The sequence below is a fragment of the Tyto alba genome, unplaced genomic scaffold (assembly GCF_018691265.1).
Source record: "Tyto alba isolate M040663 unplaced genomic scaffold, T.alba_DEE_v4.0 Super-Scaffold_19, whole genome shotgun sequence".
NCBI classification, from domain to species: Eukaryota; Metazoa; Chordata; class Aves; order Strigiformes; family Tytonidae; genus Tyto; species Tyto alba.
The window spans coordinates 7,622,927-7,637,758 of NW_024881281.1; the positions used below are offsets into that span (position 1 = coordinate 7,622,927).

At 65.1% G+C, this 14,832-nt stretch overlaps 1 protein-coding gene across 3 annotated transcripts; it reads left to right on the forward strand.

Moving 5' to 3' along the window:
• The first annotated feature begins 929 nt into the window (after positions 1-929).
• On the forward strand, positions 930-14,761 carry LOC104358149 (septin-4). Of its 3 annotated transcripts, XM_033004498.2 has the most exons (13): positions 4,553-4,622; positions 6,094-6,216; positions 6,440-6,739; positions 6,985-7,078; positions 7,199-7,285; positions 8,176-8,299; positions 8,492-8,626; positions 8,716-8,833; positions 9,160-9,261; positions 9,708-9,804; positions 9,955-10,117; positions 12,453-12,552; positions 12,853-14,761. In XM_033004498.2, the coding sequence occupies exons 1-13, from the start codon at positions 4,587-4,589 to the stop codon at positions 12,910-12,912; spliced, it is 1,539 nt and encodes a 512-aa protein (XP_032860389.1). In that variant the 5' UTR covers positions 4,553-4,586; the 3' UTR covers positions 12,913-14,761. The 3 variants fall into 3 exon arrangements, with proteins under 3 accessions (XP_042647282.1, XP_032860395.1, XP_032860389.1); XM_042791348.1 differs by lacking the exons at positions 4,553-4,622; positions 6,094-6,216 and adding an exon at positions 930-989; XM_033004504.2 differs by lacking the exon at positions 6,094-6,216 and having other exon boundaries at positions 4,523-4,622.
• Positions 14,762-14,832: the final 71 nt, after the last annotated feature.

The following is a 14,832-nucleotide window of genomic DNA, read 5'->3' on the forward strand; positions in this document are numbered from 1 at the left end:
TGGTGCCTGGTTCTTGGTGCCTGGTGTGTGGTACCCAGTACCCAATACCCACTAACTGGTGCCCGGTGCTCCCAATACCCAGTGACTGGTGTGCAGTGACTAGTGCCCAGTGCCTCCTGCCCGATACCTGGTATTGGTGCCTGCTGCTGGGGGGGTCACTCCTCGGGGCTGGGGCTGTTCTTTCTCACCTGGACCAGTACCCGGTGCTGGGCCCTTGTACCCGCTGCCCTCACCTGGTGCCCAGTGCCTGTGCCTTATACCTGGTCCTAGTGCCCTGCACCCGGTGCTGGCGCCCAGCACCCGGTGCCTGTGCCTTATACCTGGTCCTAGTGCCCTGCACCCGGTGCTGGCACCCAGTACCCGGTGCCTGTGCCTTATACCTGGTCCTAGTGCCCTGCACCCGGTGCTGGCACCCAGCACCCGGTGCCTGTGCCTTATACCTGGTCCTAGTGCCCTGCACCCGGTGCTGGCACCCAGCACCCGGTGCCTGTGCCTTATACCTGGTCCTAGTGCCCTGCACCCGGTGCTGGCGCCCAGCACCCGGTGCCTGTGCCTTATACCTGGTCCTAGTGCCCTGCACCCGGTGCTGGCACCCAGCACCCGGTGCCTGTGCCTTATACCTGGTCCTAGTGCCCTGCACCCGGTGCTGGCGCCCAGCACCCGGTGCCTGTGCCTTATACCTGGTCCTAGTGCCCTGCACCCGGTGCTGGCGCCCAGCACCCGGTGCCTGTGCCCTGTACCTGGTACCCAGGACTGACGCCAGTGCCCGGTGCTGGAGCCCGATGCCCGGTGCGTGATGCCGGTGCCCGGTGCGCAGCTCTTGGTGCCGGTGCCCGGTGCCCGGTGCCGAGCGGCCGCCCCCGCCCCTCCCGCCGCCCCGCCCCGCCCCCGCCCCCGCCGGCTGCTATTTCTGCTAATCCCGGCGGCGGGGCCCGGCCGTGCCGCTCGGCAGCCGCCGCTCCCGGACGGCGCCCGGCGCCGCAGCCATGGTAAGGCCGGTGGGGGGGGCCGGGCCGGGCCGTACCCCGGGGCCGGGCCCGCTCCCGCACCCCACTGCCCTCCGTGAAGGTGACGGCGCGGTGGGGGCGGAGCGGGCCGGGGCCGCCGGTGCCGCAGAGGGGCGGGGGGGGTGGGTGGGCAACGGGCAGCGCGGCAGCACCTGCCCGGTTCCAATCTTGGAGGAGATGGGGTGGGGGTGTGTGTGGGGGTGTTACAGTGGGACCGCCTGCACGCCGCCCTTCACCGTGGCATCGGGGCGGGAGCCTCCCGGAAAGGCGACGCTGCCTCTGAGCGGCACCTGCGTGTGTCCCCCCGCGACCTGCGGCACTCCCCGGGGTGTCTCTGCGTGGGCTGGGAAAGGAGAGTGGGGCTGTTCTGGGGTGGCTCCGAGCAGAGCATCGGTCACCCGGCCGTGCCTTTGGCAGGTCCCCCCCCCCCCCGGGCTGCGGTCCTGGCGGCGCTGCCAGGCTGGCCGGGCCCTCCTGCGGGGACCGTCGGGCTCGCCCGGAGCCTCGCTGCGCTTCGGAGCCGTCTCTGCAGTTACCGGCAAAGTCCGGAGCCACCCACGGCCTTCCCGGCCCGGTGGGAGCCCGTCCTGCAGCTCTCGTCCTGCCTCACCCCTCTTCGGTGGCGGAGGGTCCCCAGGAGCCGCTTGCCAGGGCCATGTCCCCGCGGGGACCTCGGGGCGCTCGCCGTGCCCGGGGTGGGGATGAAGATGGAAGGTTGTGGCCGTGGCTGGCGTGGCACCGGGGTTGCGGCCGCTGGGACAGCTGCCCTTGGTGGGGACCGTCGCGGCCGTCCTTCCCCCGGCAGCCGCCGTGGGAACGGGACCGGCACATTCCTCCGGAGCACTGAAACCAGATAGGAGGGCGGCTGGCGGAGCGTGTCGCAACCGGCCCCGGCAAGAGCCTTCCCGAAAGGCTCCCAGCCGTGGCTTTGGGGATGGACAGATCCAGGCTTGGGGACATCTCGGGGCGGGGGAGGACGACAGCCCACAGCTGGGTACCGGCGTGGAGCTGGGCTCCTGCGTGTGTGCACACGGTTTGAGCTGGGGCTGGAGGCGGGTGGGGATGCATCCAGAAAGACCAGTGCCCCCCCCCCCGACACTGGTGCTGCATCCCTCTGTCCCCAAAGTGGTCCACGGCTTGCCCGGAGAAACTGGATGAGCAATGGTCACCCTCAACCTCTGCTCACAGCTCTCAGGGGGCTGGGTCTTCTCACCTGTCCCCACGTGCTGAGATGCTGCCTTATTTCCAGCTGGGACAGGCCCCGCTGTCACCTCCCGGCTCGCAGGGTGCCACTGTGCATGGTCCTGTCCCCGGGCAGGCACTCGCAGGCCCTTCAGGCTGGAGGATTCCCTGCAGGAAAAGGGCTGGAGCTGCTGCACTGAGGAACGTGTCGGAAAGGCTCTCATCCTTGAGTGCTCGCCCACCTGGAGCTGTCCCCCTGCCTAGAGCAGGGACCTTGTGCCACCACCTGCACCCCGCTCTTCTTAAAGCTGTTGTTAGACTCAGTTTCCCCACCGGGGTGCTGCTGGCGGGGTGAGAGGGGAGAGGTGGGAGTAGGAAACTGATTACAGCCCGCCGGTGGGAGCACCCGGTGCGTCTGGAGGCAGGTCAGAGCAGGCGCAGCCCAGGTGCTGGCTGCCCTGGAGAAGAGCCAGACTGGTCCCAGCAGAGCTGGGCTTCCGTGGGGCCACCGTGCCCTTGTCCCACGTGGCACTCGTGCCTTGGGGACGGGGTGTTTGTGCCCGGGATGCTCAGCTGTTGCGCCGCAGTGGAGCGGTGTGTGCTGCGCCGTGGGTGGCACATCTGGATGTCACCTTTGGGTAGGCTGGGGATGCCTCAGCCAGCCTGGCTGAGGGGAAAGCACCTCGCTGGGGTGTTCCCTTCCTTTGCCTGCAGAAACAGGCTGGGAAAACACATCCCTTGGGAATGTGGCGCCAGGCAGAAAGATGCTGACAGGCTGCCGGGGACTTTCCCAGCTCAGGCTTTGCCCGCTGCCCCTGTGCCCCCTCTGCCCCGGCCCTTGGGCTGTCACTGTGCGCGGGGTAGGTGTGATTCAGGGTGACAGGTAGGGACGAGGCAGCGCGTGAGCCACCTCGCTGGAGCTGCCAGGCTGGTGACAGCCCTGGCGCTGAGTGCCGGCTCGCTCGCAGCCGGGTGTTTAATCCGCTTACGGGGGCACCGACACGGCCCCCGGCTCTCGCTGCAGTAAATCCCCACTCCTGCTGGGAGAGCGGGGTGGGACGGTTGGAAAGTGGCGGGTATTGTAGGAGAGCTGTGTGACGCTGTGGTTTGGGGGGGGGGGGGGTGAGGGGCACCACGGATAGGGTGCAGAGCCTGGCCAGGCTGGTGGGGTGGTGGTGGGGTGCTGCAGCCTGCCATGAGGGGGGAAAGGGGGTGCAAAGCCATGAGGGAGCTCCTTTAGGGCAGTTCAGTGTCAGCCGGGGATGGTGACACTGCTCCCCTGGGACCGAGCTGAGCAGGGATGGCTGAGGATGGGGTGAACACCTCAAGGCTGGGGGGGGGGGGTGAGATCCGGCACTGGGTTAGGAGCATGGCTGGGACCCAGGGGTGCTGGGGACCAGCACGGAAACATCCAGGCCCCTCTCGGTGGCTGTCAGACTCATGGTTCATCGCGCCTGTCCCAGCACCAGCCGAAGCTTTTTAGTGCTTTCCTGGTGAACGCAGCCCTTCCGCGGCTGAACGACCCCCGGCTCTCTGCCTGAGCTGCTCTGATGCATCTCGACATGCATCAAGGTGAATCACTGTCCCTGGTGACCCCAATAGTGACAGCTCAGCTACTCTGCCACCCGCTGTTCCTCCTGGGGCACTGTTAACCCTTCCCCACCCTAAGGATGAGCTGGGGAAGCTGAGACAGGACTGCTGGGAACTTCTGCTGGGGATTCTTGTGGTGGGTATCATCCCTGCTTCTCCCAAACCAGGGTCGGGTCCTTCCTGGCTGGACCCCTCAGGCCCAGCTGGAGCAGGAACTTGGAGCCGTGCAGGAAGCTTTAATTGTCAGGTGCAAAACAGTTGAGTTTTCAAACAGTCTTTTATGGAAAACTGGGTTTCTCCCTTCAAAGAGGCTGGGGGGCTCTGCCAGAGTGGCTGTGGGGTGCTCCAGGGTGGGGAATGGGAGATGACCTGGTGTGCACTGGGATGGAGGGGGTGGTGTCCTCGGAGGGTGGTGTTTCCAGAGGCTGAATGTCCTGCTGGGCTGTAGCCAAGCTGTGTGTTCAGCTCAGGGGGGCTGGTGGTGGCAGTGGTCATGCAGCCCCCCAGGACCTGCCTGGCCACCTCCTTGGCCAGTGGTGCTTTGCTTGTCCTTGACATATAGACAGCTGGACAGGAGCTGGCTTTGGCTCTGCCCCGGGGCTCCCTCTCCCCTCCTGTGCCCCCCACGCTGGTCCTCCCCCCCCCGCCCAAGGACCCACAGGGTCTGTGCCTGGCTGCTGGGTGCCGTGGACACCCCAGCCACGGTGTCTGCGCAGGGTGGAGTTATGCTAATGCCACTGCCCATCCCGTGGCACAGCCGGCGTCACTCAGCATCCTCTCCTGGCCACGGGTGATGCCGGTTCTGCCATGGCCACCTGCCCTGAGCCACAGCCTGGGCAAGAGGTACGGGGGCAGCATCCCTTCCCGGTGGGGCAAGAGAGAGGGGGGCAGATGGGGATGGGGGACCCAGAGCACCCCAGTGCTGCAGGGAGGTGCCAACAGCTCTGTTCCTGGGATGGCCTTGCTGGGGGCTGTGCTTGCTGCAGGACCCCCGAGGACGTGGTGCAAGCCCCCCACCCCTCCCCAACCCCATGCCACAGTCCATCACCTTCTCTGGGGTGGGGGGATGAGGGACAACCCCAAAGGGCTGGAGCCCCGAGGGCTGGAGCAGATGATGCCAGATAGTGGCATCATCTCCCATCCCATTGTGGCCCAGCAGCTGGGCTGTGCTGCAGTGGGGGCTGGTGCTGACCCCCCCCCCCCCAGGTCAAGGTTGGTGAGGGAGAGGTTGCTGTGGTCACACAGACCTGCTGAGTGCTATTGACCCTCTGGGGGAGAGGGGAGCATGGGGGCACTTACTGCCCCCCCCTGCCTGGCACCATGGCCCCCCCGTGCCGGTGGCTGCAGAGGCACCGGGGAGCGGGGGGCAGGTGTGCGAGCGCGCAGCCCCGGCAGTGCCGTGACCTTGTTTCCAGCCTGCTAATTCGGTGCATCTCGCCTCGCTGCCGGCACAGCTGCCCTCCCCGCAGATGGAGCGGGGACACGGGACAGGGGAGGACACGTGTCCCCATGGAGGGCTCTTGCCTCGAGGTCCGAATCTGGTGGCGGGGGGGGGGGGGGGGGGCAGGCACTGACCCCCAGATGCGAGCCTGCGGAGTCAGGGGCTCCCCCAGACCCTGTGTGCCCCTGTTTGAGGGTCTCCCTGCCCATGGGGCTGGGGTTCCCCGAGCAGTTGCTGGGGTGGGGTATCGGGGACCCTGGTGCCTGCTGGCAGTAGGGCTCGGTCCTGCGGGAGCTGCTGCCGGACGTGCCCTTGGGAACGCGTCTCCTCCCGCCAGCGCTTGTAAACAGGATGTGGAGCCATCCCAGTCCCCGCGTCCCCGTCCCTCATCCCAGCCCTGCCACCCCACTGAGCCACCAGCTCGGGGGCTCCAGCGCCTGGACCCCACCCCCCTGGCCCTGCCTGGGGCTGCTGCCTGCACCAGCTCCAGGATGGGCAAAGCTGGGGGCGAGGGGGTGGCGGGGTTCCTGGGGTGTGCCGGGACACGGCCTGTGCATGGCTGTGGGGTTTGTAGCTCCTTTGCACGAGGGGTGCCCGTGGCCCCCGAGCCCTTTGCACGTGGGCTTGGCAATGGCTGTGGGTCCGGTCCCCTGCCCCAGCTGTCCCCTGGGACTGCTGGGGTGGGAGCCCCTTGTGCCCTCACCCGTACTGAGACCCTGAAAGCAGGCAGGCAGGGGGGAAAAGGCAGACCCCTGCCCACTATCTGCCTCCCCTGTGGGTCCAGCCCCACTGCCAGCTCCTCTACCGCTACTGTTCATCTTCTCTTGGTGTCTCTCCCTCCTCCCTGGCATCCCCTCCCTGTCCTCCTGGCAGGCCATGGGGTGTGTGGGGGTCCTGGCTACCCCAGAAGACCCTGAGGAATGGCAGGGTGCCCAGAGGGAACGTTCCTGTCCCCCCGAATGCCAGGAGGTGGCTGCTGTCCCTGCACCGCGAGCTGTAAGCGCCCAGGGTGCATGGGACCATGGCTGTCCCCACGGCTGTCCCCATGGCTGTCCCCAGGGTGATGGCTGGTCATGTCCCCCTCTCCTCCCATCCCTCCCATCTTTGTGTCTGCATGTGTCTGGCTGCTGTGGTTTGGGGGCTCATGATGCCAAGTCGGGCGATGCCACCCCAGGCTGGCACTGCCACCATTGGTGTCACCTCCTCCCTTGGCCCCCAGATAAAGCGTTTCCTGAAGGAGGACTCGGAGGAGGCTGAGCTGACCCAGCTCCTGCGGGATTGCCCACCGGCCGACAGCCCCAGGAAGGTGGAGCCCCTGGAGAGCCGGCGGGAGCCCGGCCACCCCCTCTGTGGTGTGGGCAGGGTCCCCCCCGACGAACCCACTGACGAGAGGGATGCCAGGATCTTCTCCCGGTCTCGACCCTCGGATTTCCAGCAGCACATCGCCGCCCCACCACCCCCCAGCCCCAACCGCCCGCGGAGCCCCTGGGGGCAGCTGGACCCCTATGACTCCTCTGAGGTGCAGGATGTGTCCCCGGGGGACGGGGGGGAGGCGGGGCACATGGGACGAGGGGCTGCAGGAGTTATGGAGGAGGATGTTCTCACCCTCCAAACCCAAAGGGTTCAGGCAGGCACGGCCACATCCTGCAGCACCCCAACCCTGGGGCGGGAGGGGAGGGGGCAGGAGGGAGGGAATGGTCTGCCAGGATGGGGGGGTGGGGTGGGATGGTGATGTCCCCTGTCCCAAATCCCCTCTGCCTGCAGGATGACAAGGAGTATGTGGGCTTCGCCACGCTGCCCAACCAAGTCCATCGGAAGTCGGTGAAGAAGGGCTTTGACTTCACCCTGATGGTGGCAGGTACGGGGTGGGGCGGGGTGAGACTGGCATGGGGGATGCTGACCCCGCTCTGGATCCCAAAATCCATGGAGCAGAGTGGGTACAGGCTTCCCCCCACTCACCCTTTTCTCCCTGTCCCAGGGGAATCTGGGCTGGGCAAATCCACCCTGGTCAACAGCCTCTTCCTGACAGACATGTACAGAGACCGCAAGCTGCTGAACGCTGAAGGTGAGGGGGGTGTGTGTGTGACAGTCCCAGCAATGGGGTGTCCTGGGGGGGTGGCAGAGCCCCATGCTGCTCCCTGGGGGGCTGCAGCCCCTCTCCCTGCCCAGCCGGGCTCCTCCGGGTCTCCGAAGCCACGTGCAGCCTGTTGCCAGCTGCCTGCCGACGCTGGGGACCACTCCAAGGTAGCGGGGACCCCCCTGCCCAGCACGAGGACCCCCCACCAGGGCTTTGTCCCCGCTGGAAAAACAAGCCCCAGCTTGTTGGGGATCGGCTGGAGTCGCAGCAAATCTTGGAGGCTGCGGACAGTCGGGGTTCAGGGCACAGTGCCGGTTCAGCTGCAGCCAGTTTTTGAATTAAAATCGCCCAAACTTGCCCAAATCCCCAGGGGTTCGAGGCGGTTGTTTGATTTGTTTCCGTTGCTCAGAGCGAAAGCCGGAACGCGTGTGGCCACACGCACACGGTGCAACGGGAGCACCCTGGGGGGATGGAGGGACATGGAGGGGTCCTGGGGGTGATGGGGCATGCGCAGTCCCGGAGCTGTGGGGTCACACATGGGGGTACAGGGAACCAAAAATGCTCCCACAGTGATGCCTGGCCCCAGCAGCCCCCCGTGCCGCAGGAACCAGGCTCTCATGGGGTGGCGGTGGCACAGCTGCCGAGGGATGGGTGTGCATCCATGGAGGGGGGGGGGGGGCATGGCGTGGGGCATCATCTCTCAGCTCTGGACCCCAGAACGTGTTGGGGCTGATCCTGCAAAGCCACCTCGGCCCTGCAGGGTGTGTGTGTGTGTGGGGTGACACCCGGGGGGGGGCTGCAGCATCTCCCTGTGTCACCCCCATTGTCTCGTGCCTGGGGTGGCTGCCCCTCCGTCGGCATGTCTCCTGCTGCTGCAGAGCGCATCACGCAGACGGTGGAGATCACCAAGCACGTGGTGGACATCGAGGAGAAGGGTGTCAAGCTGCGCCTGACCATTGTGGACACGCCGGGCTTTGGTGACGCTGTCAACAACACCGAGTGGTGCGTCCCACGGAGGGTGGGGGGTCTACCCGGGGCCAGGCAGCACCACTGTGGGTGCCAGCGGCTCAGAGTGGGGTGCCCGTGGCTCCTCGGGCTGCGACGCTGAGCCCTGGGACATGTTGAGCTGGGGGGTTCAGAGAAAGCTCGAGGGTCCTACAGGGGACTCAGATGGTCACTTCCCTGTCCCTGCAGCTGGAAGCCAGTGGCCGACTACATCGACCAGCAGTTCGAGCAGTATTTCCGTGACGAAAGTGGCCTCAACCGGAAGAACATCCAGGACAACCGCGTCCACTGCTGCATCTACTTCATCTCGCCCTTCGGCCACGGGTATGGGCAGCCCCCCGCCTGCGCTGCCGGGATGGGGGAGGCTGGGGAAGGGGCTCGGTGTGATAATGCTCACTGGGCTCCCCTCGCAGCCTCCGGCCCCTGGACGTGGAGTTCATGAGAGCCCTGCACCAGCGGGTGAACATCGTACCGGTGCTGGCCAAGGCTGACACCCTGACCCCCGCCGAGGTGGAGCGCATGAAGAACAAGGTAAGGGGAGGTCAGCCCGGCTTGGAGCTGTCCCAGCGGGTCCCTGGGGATGGGGGTGCCCTGGGGCATCTGTCCAGCCTGGGCTTTGCCATGGAGCACCACGCTCACAGCTCTGTCGAGGGCCATGTTGCCCACATGGCCATGAAGGAAACATCTCCCTGGTGCTCAGCTGGGAGCTGGAAGGGTCTGGAGGGGGGTGTCCGTGACATCTAGTCTGGGGGGGACAGGCTTTTGTGGGTTCTCGGGGGATATTGGTGCTATGTGGTGCTTCCCACCCTCCTTCCGAGGGCCAGAGCCCTGCCCTCAGCCAGGCTGTCTGCCTCCAGATCCGGGAAGAGATTGACCACTACGGCATCCGCATCTACCAATTCCCTGAGTGTGACTCGGATGAAGATGAAGAGTTCAAGCTGCAGGACCAGGCGCTGAAGGTGGGTCATAGAGCAATAGAATGGTTTGGGTTGGAAGGGACCTCCTAAAGGTCGTCTAGTCCAATGCCCCTGCAAAGGGTCAGGCTCCTCCAGCTCCATCCTTGGGAAGGCAGAGCCCCGTGCCTGGGAGGACACATCATCCTGGGGTACCCTTGGGGCTCTTTGGGGCCACGCAAGCCCTCCAGCAGCCCCAGCATGGTGGGATTGGTACATATCACACTACCTGGGTAAGTCACCAAGGCCCCACAGGTACCATCTGCAGCTTGGTGGGATGGGGCTTGGGTGAAGAAACCCATGCCATGACTGCTGCTGTCCCACCTGGGGCACCCCATAGCCAGGTGTCTTGGCAAATGGGTGCTGGGTACGGCCGAGAAGATGTGTTGTAGAGGGATGTGTGCCAGGGCGGGCAGGCCTGAGCCCTGCTAACCCCTTCTGTCCTCTTGCAGGAGAGCATCCCCTTTGCCGTCATCGGCAGCAACACAGTCGTGGAGGCCAAAGGCCGGCGCGTCCGCGGGCGCCTTTACCCCTGGGGCATTGTGGAAGGTAATGCAGGGCTGTGTCACCAGGGTCCCACCAGCCCTGGGGTGATGGGGACACGGTGCACCCCATCTCCATGCTGTTCAGCCTGGGGGGGCGCTTAGGGGGACCTGGGGGGGGCTGGCTGTGGCCCCCTGACGCCGGGCTCCCCCGCAGTGGAGAACCCATCCCACTGCGACTTCGTGAAGCTGCGGACGATGCTGGTGAGAACCCACATGCAGGACCTCAAGGACGTGACGCGGGAAACCCACTATGAGAACTACCGCACGCAGTGCATCCAGAGCATGACCCGCATGGTGGTGAAGGAGAGGAACCGCAAGTACGGGGCTGGGAGTGGGCTGCCAGGCTGGGGGGGGGGGGGGGGGGAGTGTCCCCTCTCTTTAGGGTGACCCCGGCCCATTGCGAGTGGTGATTCCGGGGGGTTGAGGTTGTGTGTTTGGTCCCTGCCCAGGCATCGTGGTGAGCTGGGCAAGGGAGCCTTTTGGCAGTGTGGTGGGGTGCCCCAATGCTGTGGGGGGCCCTTTCGGTGCCACTGGGCTAGGGGTTGGGGGGGGGGGGGGGGAGATGCTCCAGCAGCAAGAGAGACCCTGTGTCCTCCTGACCTGGCTGGAGGGGGATGCTCAAGCAGAGATGGGGACCCTGTGTCTCCCCGGTGTGGGGCTGGCTGGCAGGGCAGGGGGAAATGTTCTGGCAGCCAAGAGAACCCTGCGTCCCCCTGGGGCTGGCTGGGGGGTGGAGCTCCAGCAGCAAAGGGGGATTTTGTGTCCCCATGGGATTCCAGGAAGATGCTCTGGCAGCCAGGGGGACCCTCTGTCCCTGCAGGCTCCGGGGCTGGAGCAGGAGCCAAGCAAGCAGCTGGTGCTGGGGCTCTGCCACCAGTACTAGCCAGACTCATGGCACCCACATCCCCTCTAGCCACCCAAAGATGCTGGGGGGAGCCCCCCAGAGCAGGGTCCCTGGTGGGACCCTCCAGATGGGGGGCTGGAGCAGTGCGGGAGCAAGTTGAGGCTCTGTGGATCACTGAGGGCCAAAGCAGCAGTGCTGGTGGAGGTGGGGGGACACTGGTGTCAGCTATAGGTGCCTCTAAGCTGGTCTCTCCATACCCGCTGCTGGGGAAGGCGGCATCCCTCCACCCTGAGGCTGTGCTGTGCCGACTGCTCCGCCGACTGAGCCAGAATCTGGCCGGGGCCACGTTGGGCCCCCGGTGCCCTCCTCCCTCTGCCCATCCCCCTATATAAAATACTTACTGGTACCCAACGCTGTCTTGGTCCTTCTGTGCCCGCGCAAGGGCCGGGCAGCTTCTCTCGGGGAGAGCTGGCCCAGTGGCCACCTGCCTGTTGCCCACACAAGTTGCCCTTGGGGTGCCGGCACCACCAGGAGGATGCCGTGTGCCGGTGGCATCACCCTGGCTCACCCAGGGGTTGGGGGGACGTGTCACTGTTTGGTGGCACCTAGCTTTTCCCAGCAAAAAGCTGCCCAAGGGAAGGGCTGCAGGGCGGGCACCCCCATCCTGCTGCCCTCCCAGGGGGATGTGATTTTTGGGGTGCAGGAGGCAGCGGTAGGCAGGACTGCTGCCTTTTCTAGGAAGGCAGGCTTTCCTGGGCTGGTGAAGCTGCTTGCCCCTTTTCCAGTGCCCAGCTCAAGCCTTGTCTCGCTGCCAGGGATGGAAGGAACTTGATGTGCTCCCCCCTGGGTCCCCCCACGGTGAGGAGCTGTGACAACGGGCAGTGACTTCCAAAGCAGCTCAAAACGCGGCTGAAACCCGTCCCTTGCTGTGGCACGCTGGCACGGCCCCCCCGGCACAACGGGACCCAGCAGGGCAGGGGTGGCCCAGCCCACCCGTGCAACACCCGCCGTGGCCATCACCCCACAGCGCGCGGAGGGGCTGTACTGGCGGTGGCACGTGGCGGTGGCACGTGGCGGTATGCACGACCCCTGCTAGCCGTGTTGGCGGTGTCCCAGCTGCGTTGTCACCCGCTGGGGAAGCACGTGGCATCCACAGGGCCCCGGCCGGGAGAGCTGGTCCCTCCCCATTGCCGTTGGCATGGGAGAAGCCATCGATTTTTGGCTGGCTGCTGCGGTCCTGCGCAGTGGGGCAGCCCCAGTGGGAAGCCCACAGCTCCCTCCAGCTGAAATGGGCTTGAGAGGGAGCTGATGCTCAGGCAAAGGGGTGAGGAGCATTCCTGGGGCTCACTGGGCAGTGGGCGTGCCTGGGGAGCCCATCCTGCAGCGGGGCTGTGGCTGTGGGAGAGAAGGGAGGTGCTGAGTTTAAGATGTTTTAAAGTAGCAGAGAAAATATTGAGCGAGGAGAGCCTGACCCCAGCTTGAAACACCCAGACGAGGCTCTGTGCTCTGGGGGAGGGAGTCCCTGGTACCCCTTGCTGTTGGCGGTGCCTCCCTGGGTTCTCCAAACTGGTTTGCAGTATCTCAGGGCTGCCAAGGATTGGGGAGATGCCTGGAGCTGCCCATGTTCCCTGCTGCCAGGAAAAGGGCCGAGTGCGGCCCTGGCTGGGGGGGCTCAGGGTCCGTGCAGGCAGGTGGTGGGTATCTGCAAGGTTGGGGATCTCTGGGGCCACAGCACCCATGGGGGAATGTCCCCCGTGGGGGACCAGGAGGGCTGTGGCAGCATCTTCACCTCTTCTCTCTGCCCACAGCAAGCTGACACGGGAGAGTGGGACGGATTTCCCCATCCCTGTCATCCCCCCGGTGCCAGACGCGGAAACGGAGAAGCTCATCCGGGAGAAGGACGAGGAGGTGAGTATGGAGGGAGGGCTGAGCCCTCCCCAATCACCCCCGGTCCCTCCTATATCCCCAGCCCTAACGATGGCACAGCCATGAGGGGCCACCCTTCCTGCAGCATCCCACCAGCCGCGGCTCCTCAGGCCAGGCTGAGTAGGTGTTGGCGGGGCATCAGAGGGTTCCCCCCGCCCCCAGCTTCAGCTCTTGGTGATTCCAATCTGCTTGTGATGCTTGACCCAAACACACTCACGAGGGAGGTGGCATGGCTGGGGGGTGCCAGTGCCCCACCGTGATCCCTGCTCTGCTCCCTTCCAGCTGCGGCGGATGCAGGAGATGCTCCAGAAGATCCAGAAGCAGATGAAGGACTCACACTAGCCCCCTCCTCCTCCTTCTCCCCCACCAGATCAGAAATGTTTACATCACGCTCCATCCTGCCCCAGCCCCGCTGCAAGACTCGGTACCAACACCGCACCTGCCACCTTAAGCTGCTGTGGTATCGCCTTATCCAACCGGCCAGCGCCCGTCCCATGGGGACAGCGAGGGGACAGGGGACCCAGCCTGGGGGTCCTTTGTCCTGGTCAGATTGCTGCCCCGGCCCCTCCCAGGCTGGGGACAGCTTTGTCCCCTGAGCTTTGGCTTTCCCTGTTTTCCCCGCAGCTTGGGGGAGGGCCACGGGCCAGCCTGCTCCCCATGTCGTGTCCCTTGTCCCCGTGTCACCTCTGGCTGCCTGCTTACAGCCTTTACACTCAGCTTGGCCCTAATTTAAGGGAAGACGAAAGGGGAGGTCCAATCCCAGCCCCCAACCCCAAACCCTCAGCTGCTCTGCTGTGTGGGGGACAGGGCTGCTCCCCACTAGCCTTGGCTGGCAGGGGGGGACAGCAGATCCTGGGGACCACAGGTTGACAAAGGGGAGGGAGGGACAGCTACCATCCTGGCCAGGGTGGCAGCCGGCACTCAGACCCTACTCCCTCCGTGGTGAGGAGGGACTGAAGCTCAGTGGTTTCCAGCCCTGTGTCCTCAGCAGGGACCCTGTCCCCACCGAGCATCGCCCCTGGGGAGGGCCATGGCAGGGGGAGCATCTGGGAATCACAGTCCCTGGAGAAAGTCCCTTGAACCCCAAATCAGAGGCTGGGGCCCCAGCCTGGCCACCACTTGATGTTTGCCCTCTAAAGCAATAACAACTCTCCTCTGTCCCCAGTGCTTCCCGACTCCTGGCAACTGCAACATCCCTCGCTGGCATTTCAGCCCCTGGTGCCACTTGCTTGTCTATGGTGTCTCTGTGTGTCCCCAGGATGTCCCTGTTCCTGCTGCTTCATGGCAGAGCATCAGTCTGTGCCCCCCAAGGATGTCCCCATCCATGTTGTTTCCCAGCAAAGCACAGCAGTGTGTCCCCATCAGTGCTGCTGCCCCCAGAGCACTGCAGCGTGTTCCCCTCAGACTGTCCCCACCCATGTTGCTTTCCTGCAGACTACTATGGTAGTGGCCCTGTGTCCCCTCAGGCTGTCCCCATCCATGTTACTGCCCTGCAGAGCACTGCATTGTGTCTCTGTGTCCCCCCAGGGTGTCCCCATCTGTGTTGCTTCCCAACAAAGTACTGCTGCGTGTTTCTGGGGCGAGCCCTGGCCTACACCTCCTGGCCAGTGGCCACAGGGCGTCCCTGGGGAGATGGACCCAAATCCCTCTCCAGCTCCCTGTCCCCAGGGACAGGGAAGGATGAAAGGGGACAGCAAGGCTGCAGGGTGGAAGGAGAACTGGGAGCAGTGGGATCACTGGGAGCTTGCTGGCACAGGGGTGCTCCCTGTCCCTGGCAGGACCACCTGAGCTGGGTTCCCCCAGGTGGGTTCACCCACCCCTGGGCGAGGGATTTGCATCCAGGTGGCTCAGCTGATGGGGGCTGCATCTGGCCGAGGCTCGGGGTGGGTGCTGCAGGGCGCTGGGGCAGTGTCCGGCATGTGCCACCCGTGTCCCCGTGCCAGCCGGAGGGTCCCTTGGCCCCTGCGGGCAGGGAGCCCACGGGCAGGGCCCTGCAGGGTGTATTAGCGCTTTCCTTTTTTTAATCTTGCTATTTTCTTACAGAAGTACCTACCTTCGCATGACGGTCATAGAGGCATTTATTAAAGGATAAGCAGAGTATAGGTTTATAAATTCTTATAGAGCTAGTGGAAATATTTTTATCCCTCCACAACCGTTCTCAATAAATACAGCTGACCCGGCTTGTCTGCAACCCTGAGTCGCTTCCGCATGGGTGGTGGGCACCCCACGTTCCCGAGCAGGTGAGGATGGGGGTGGACGGTG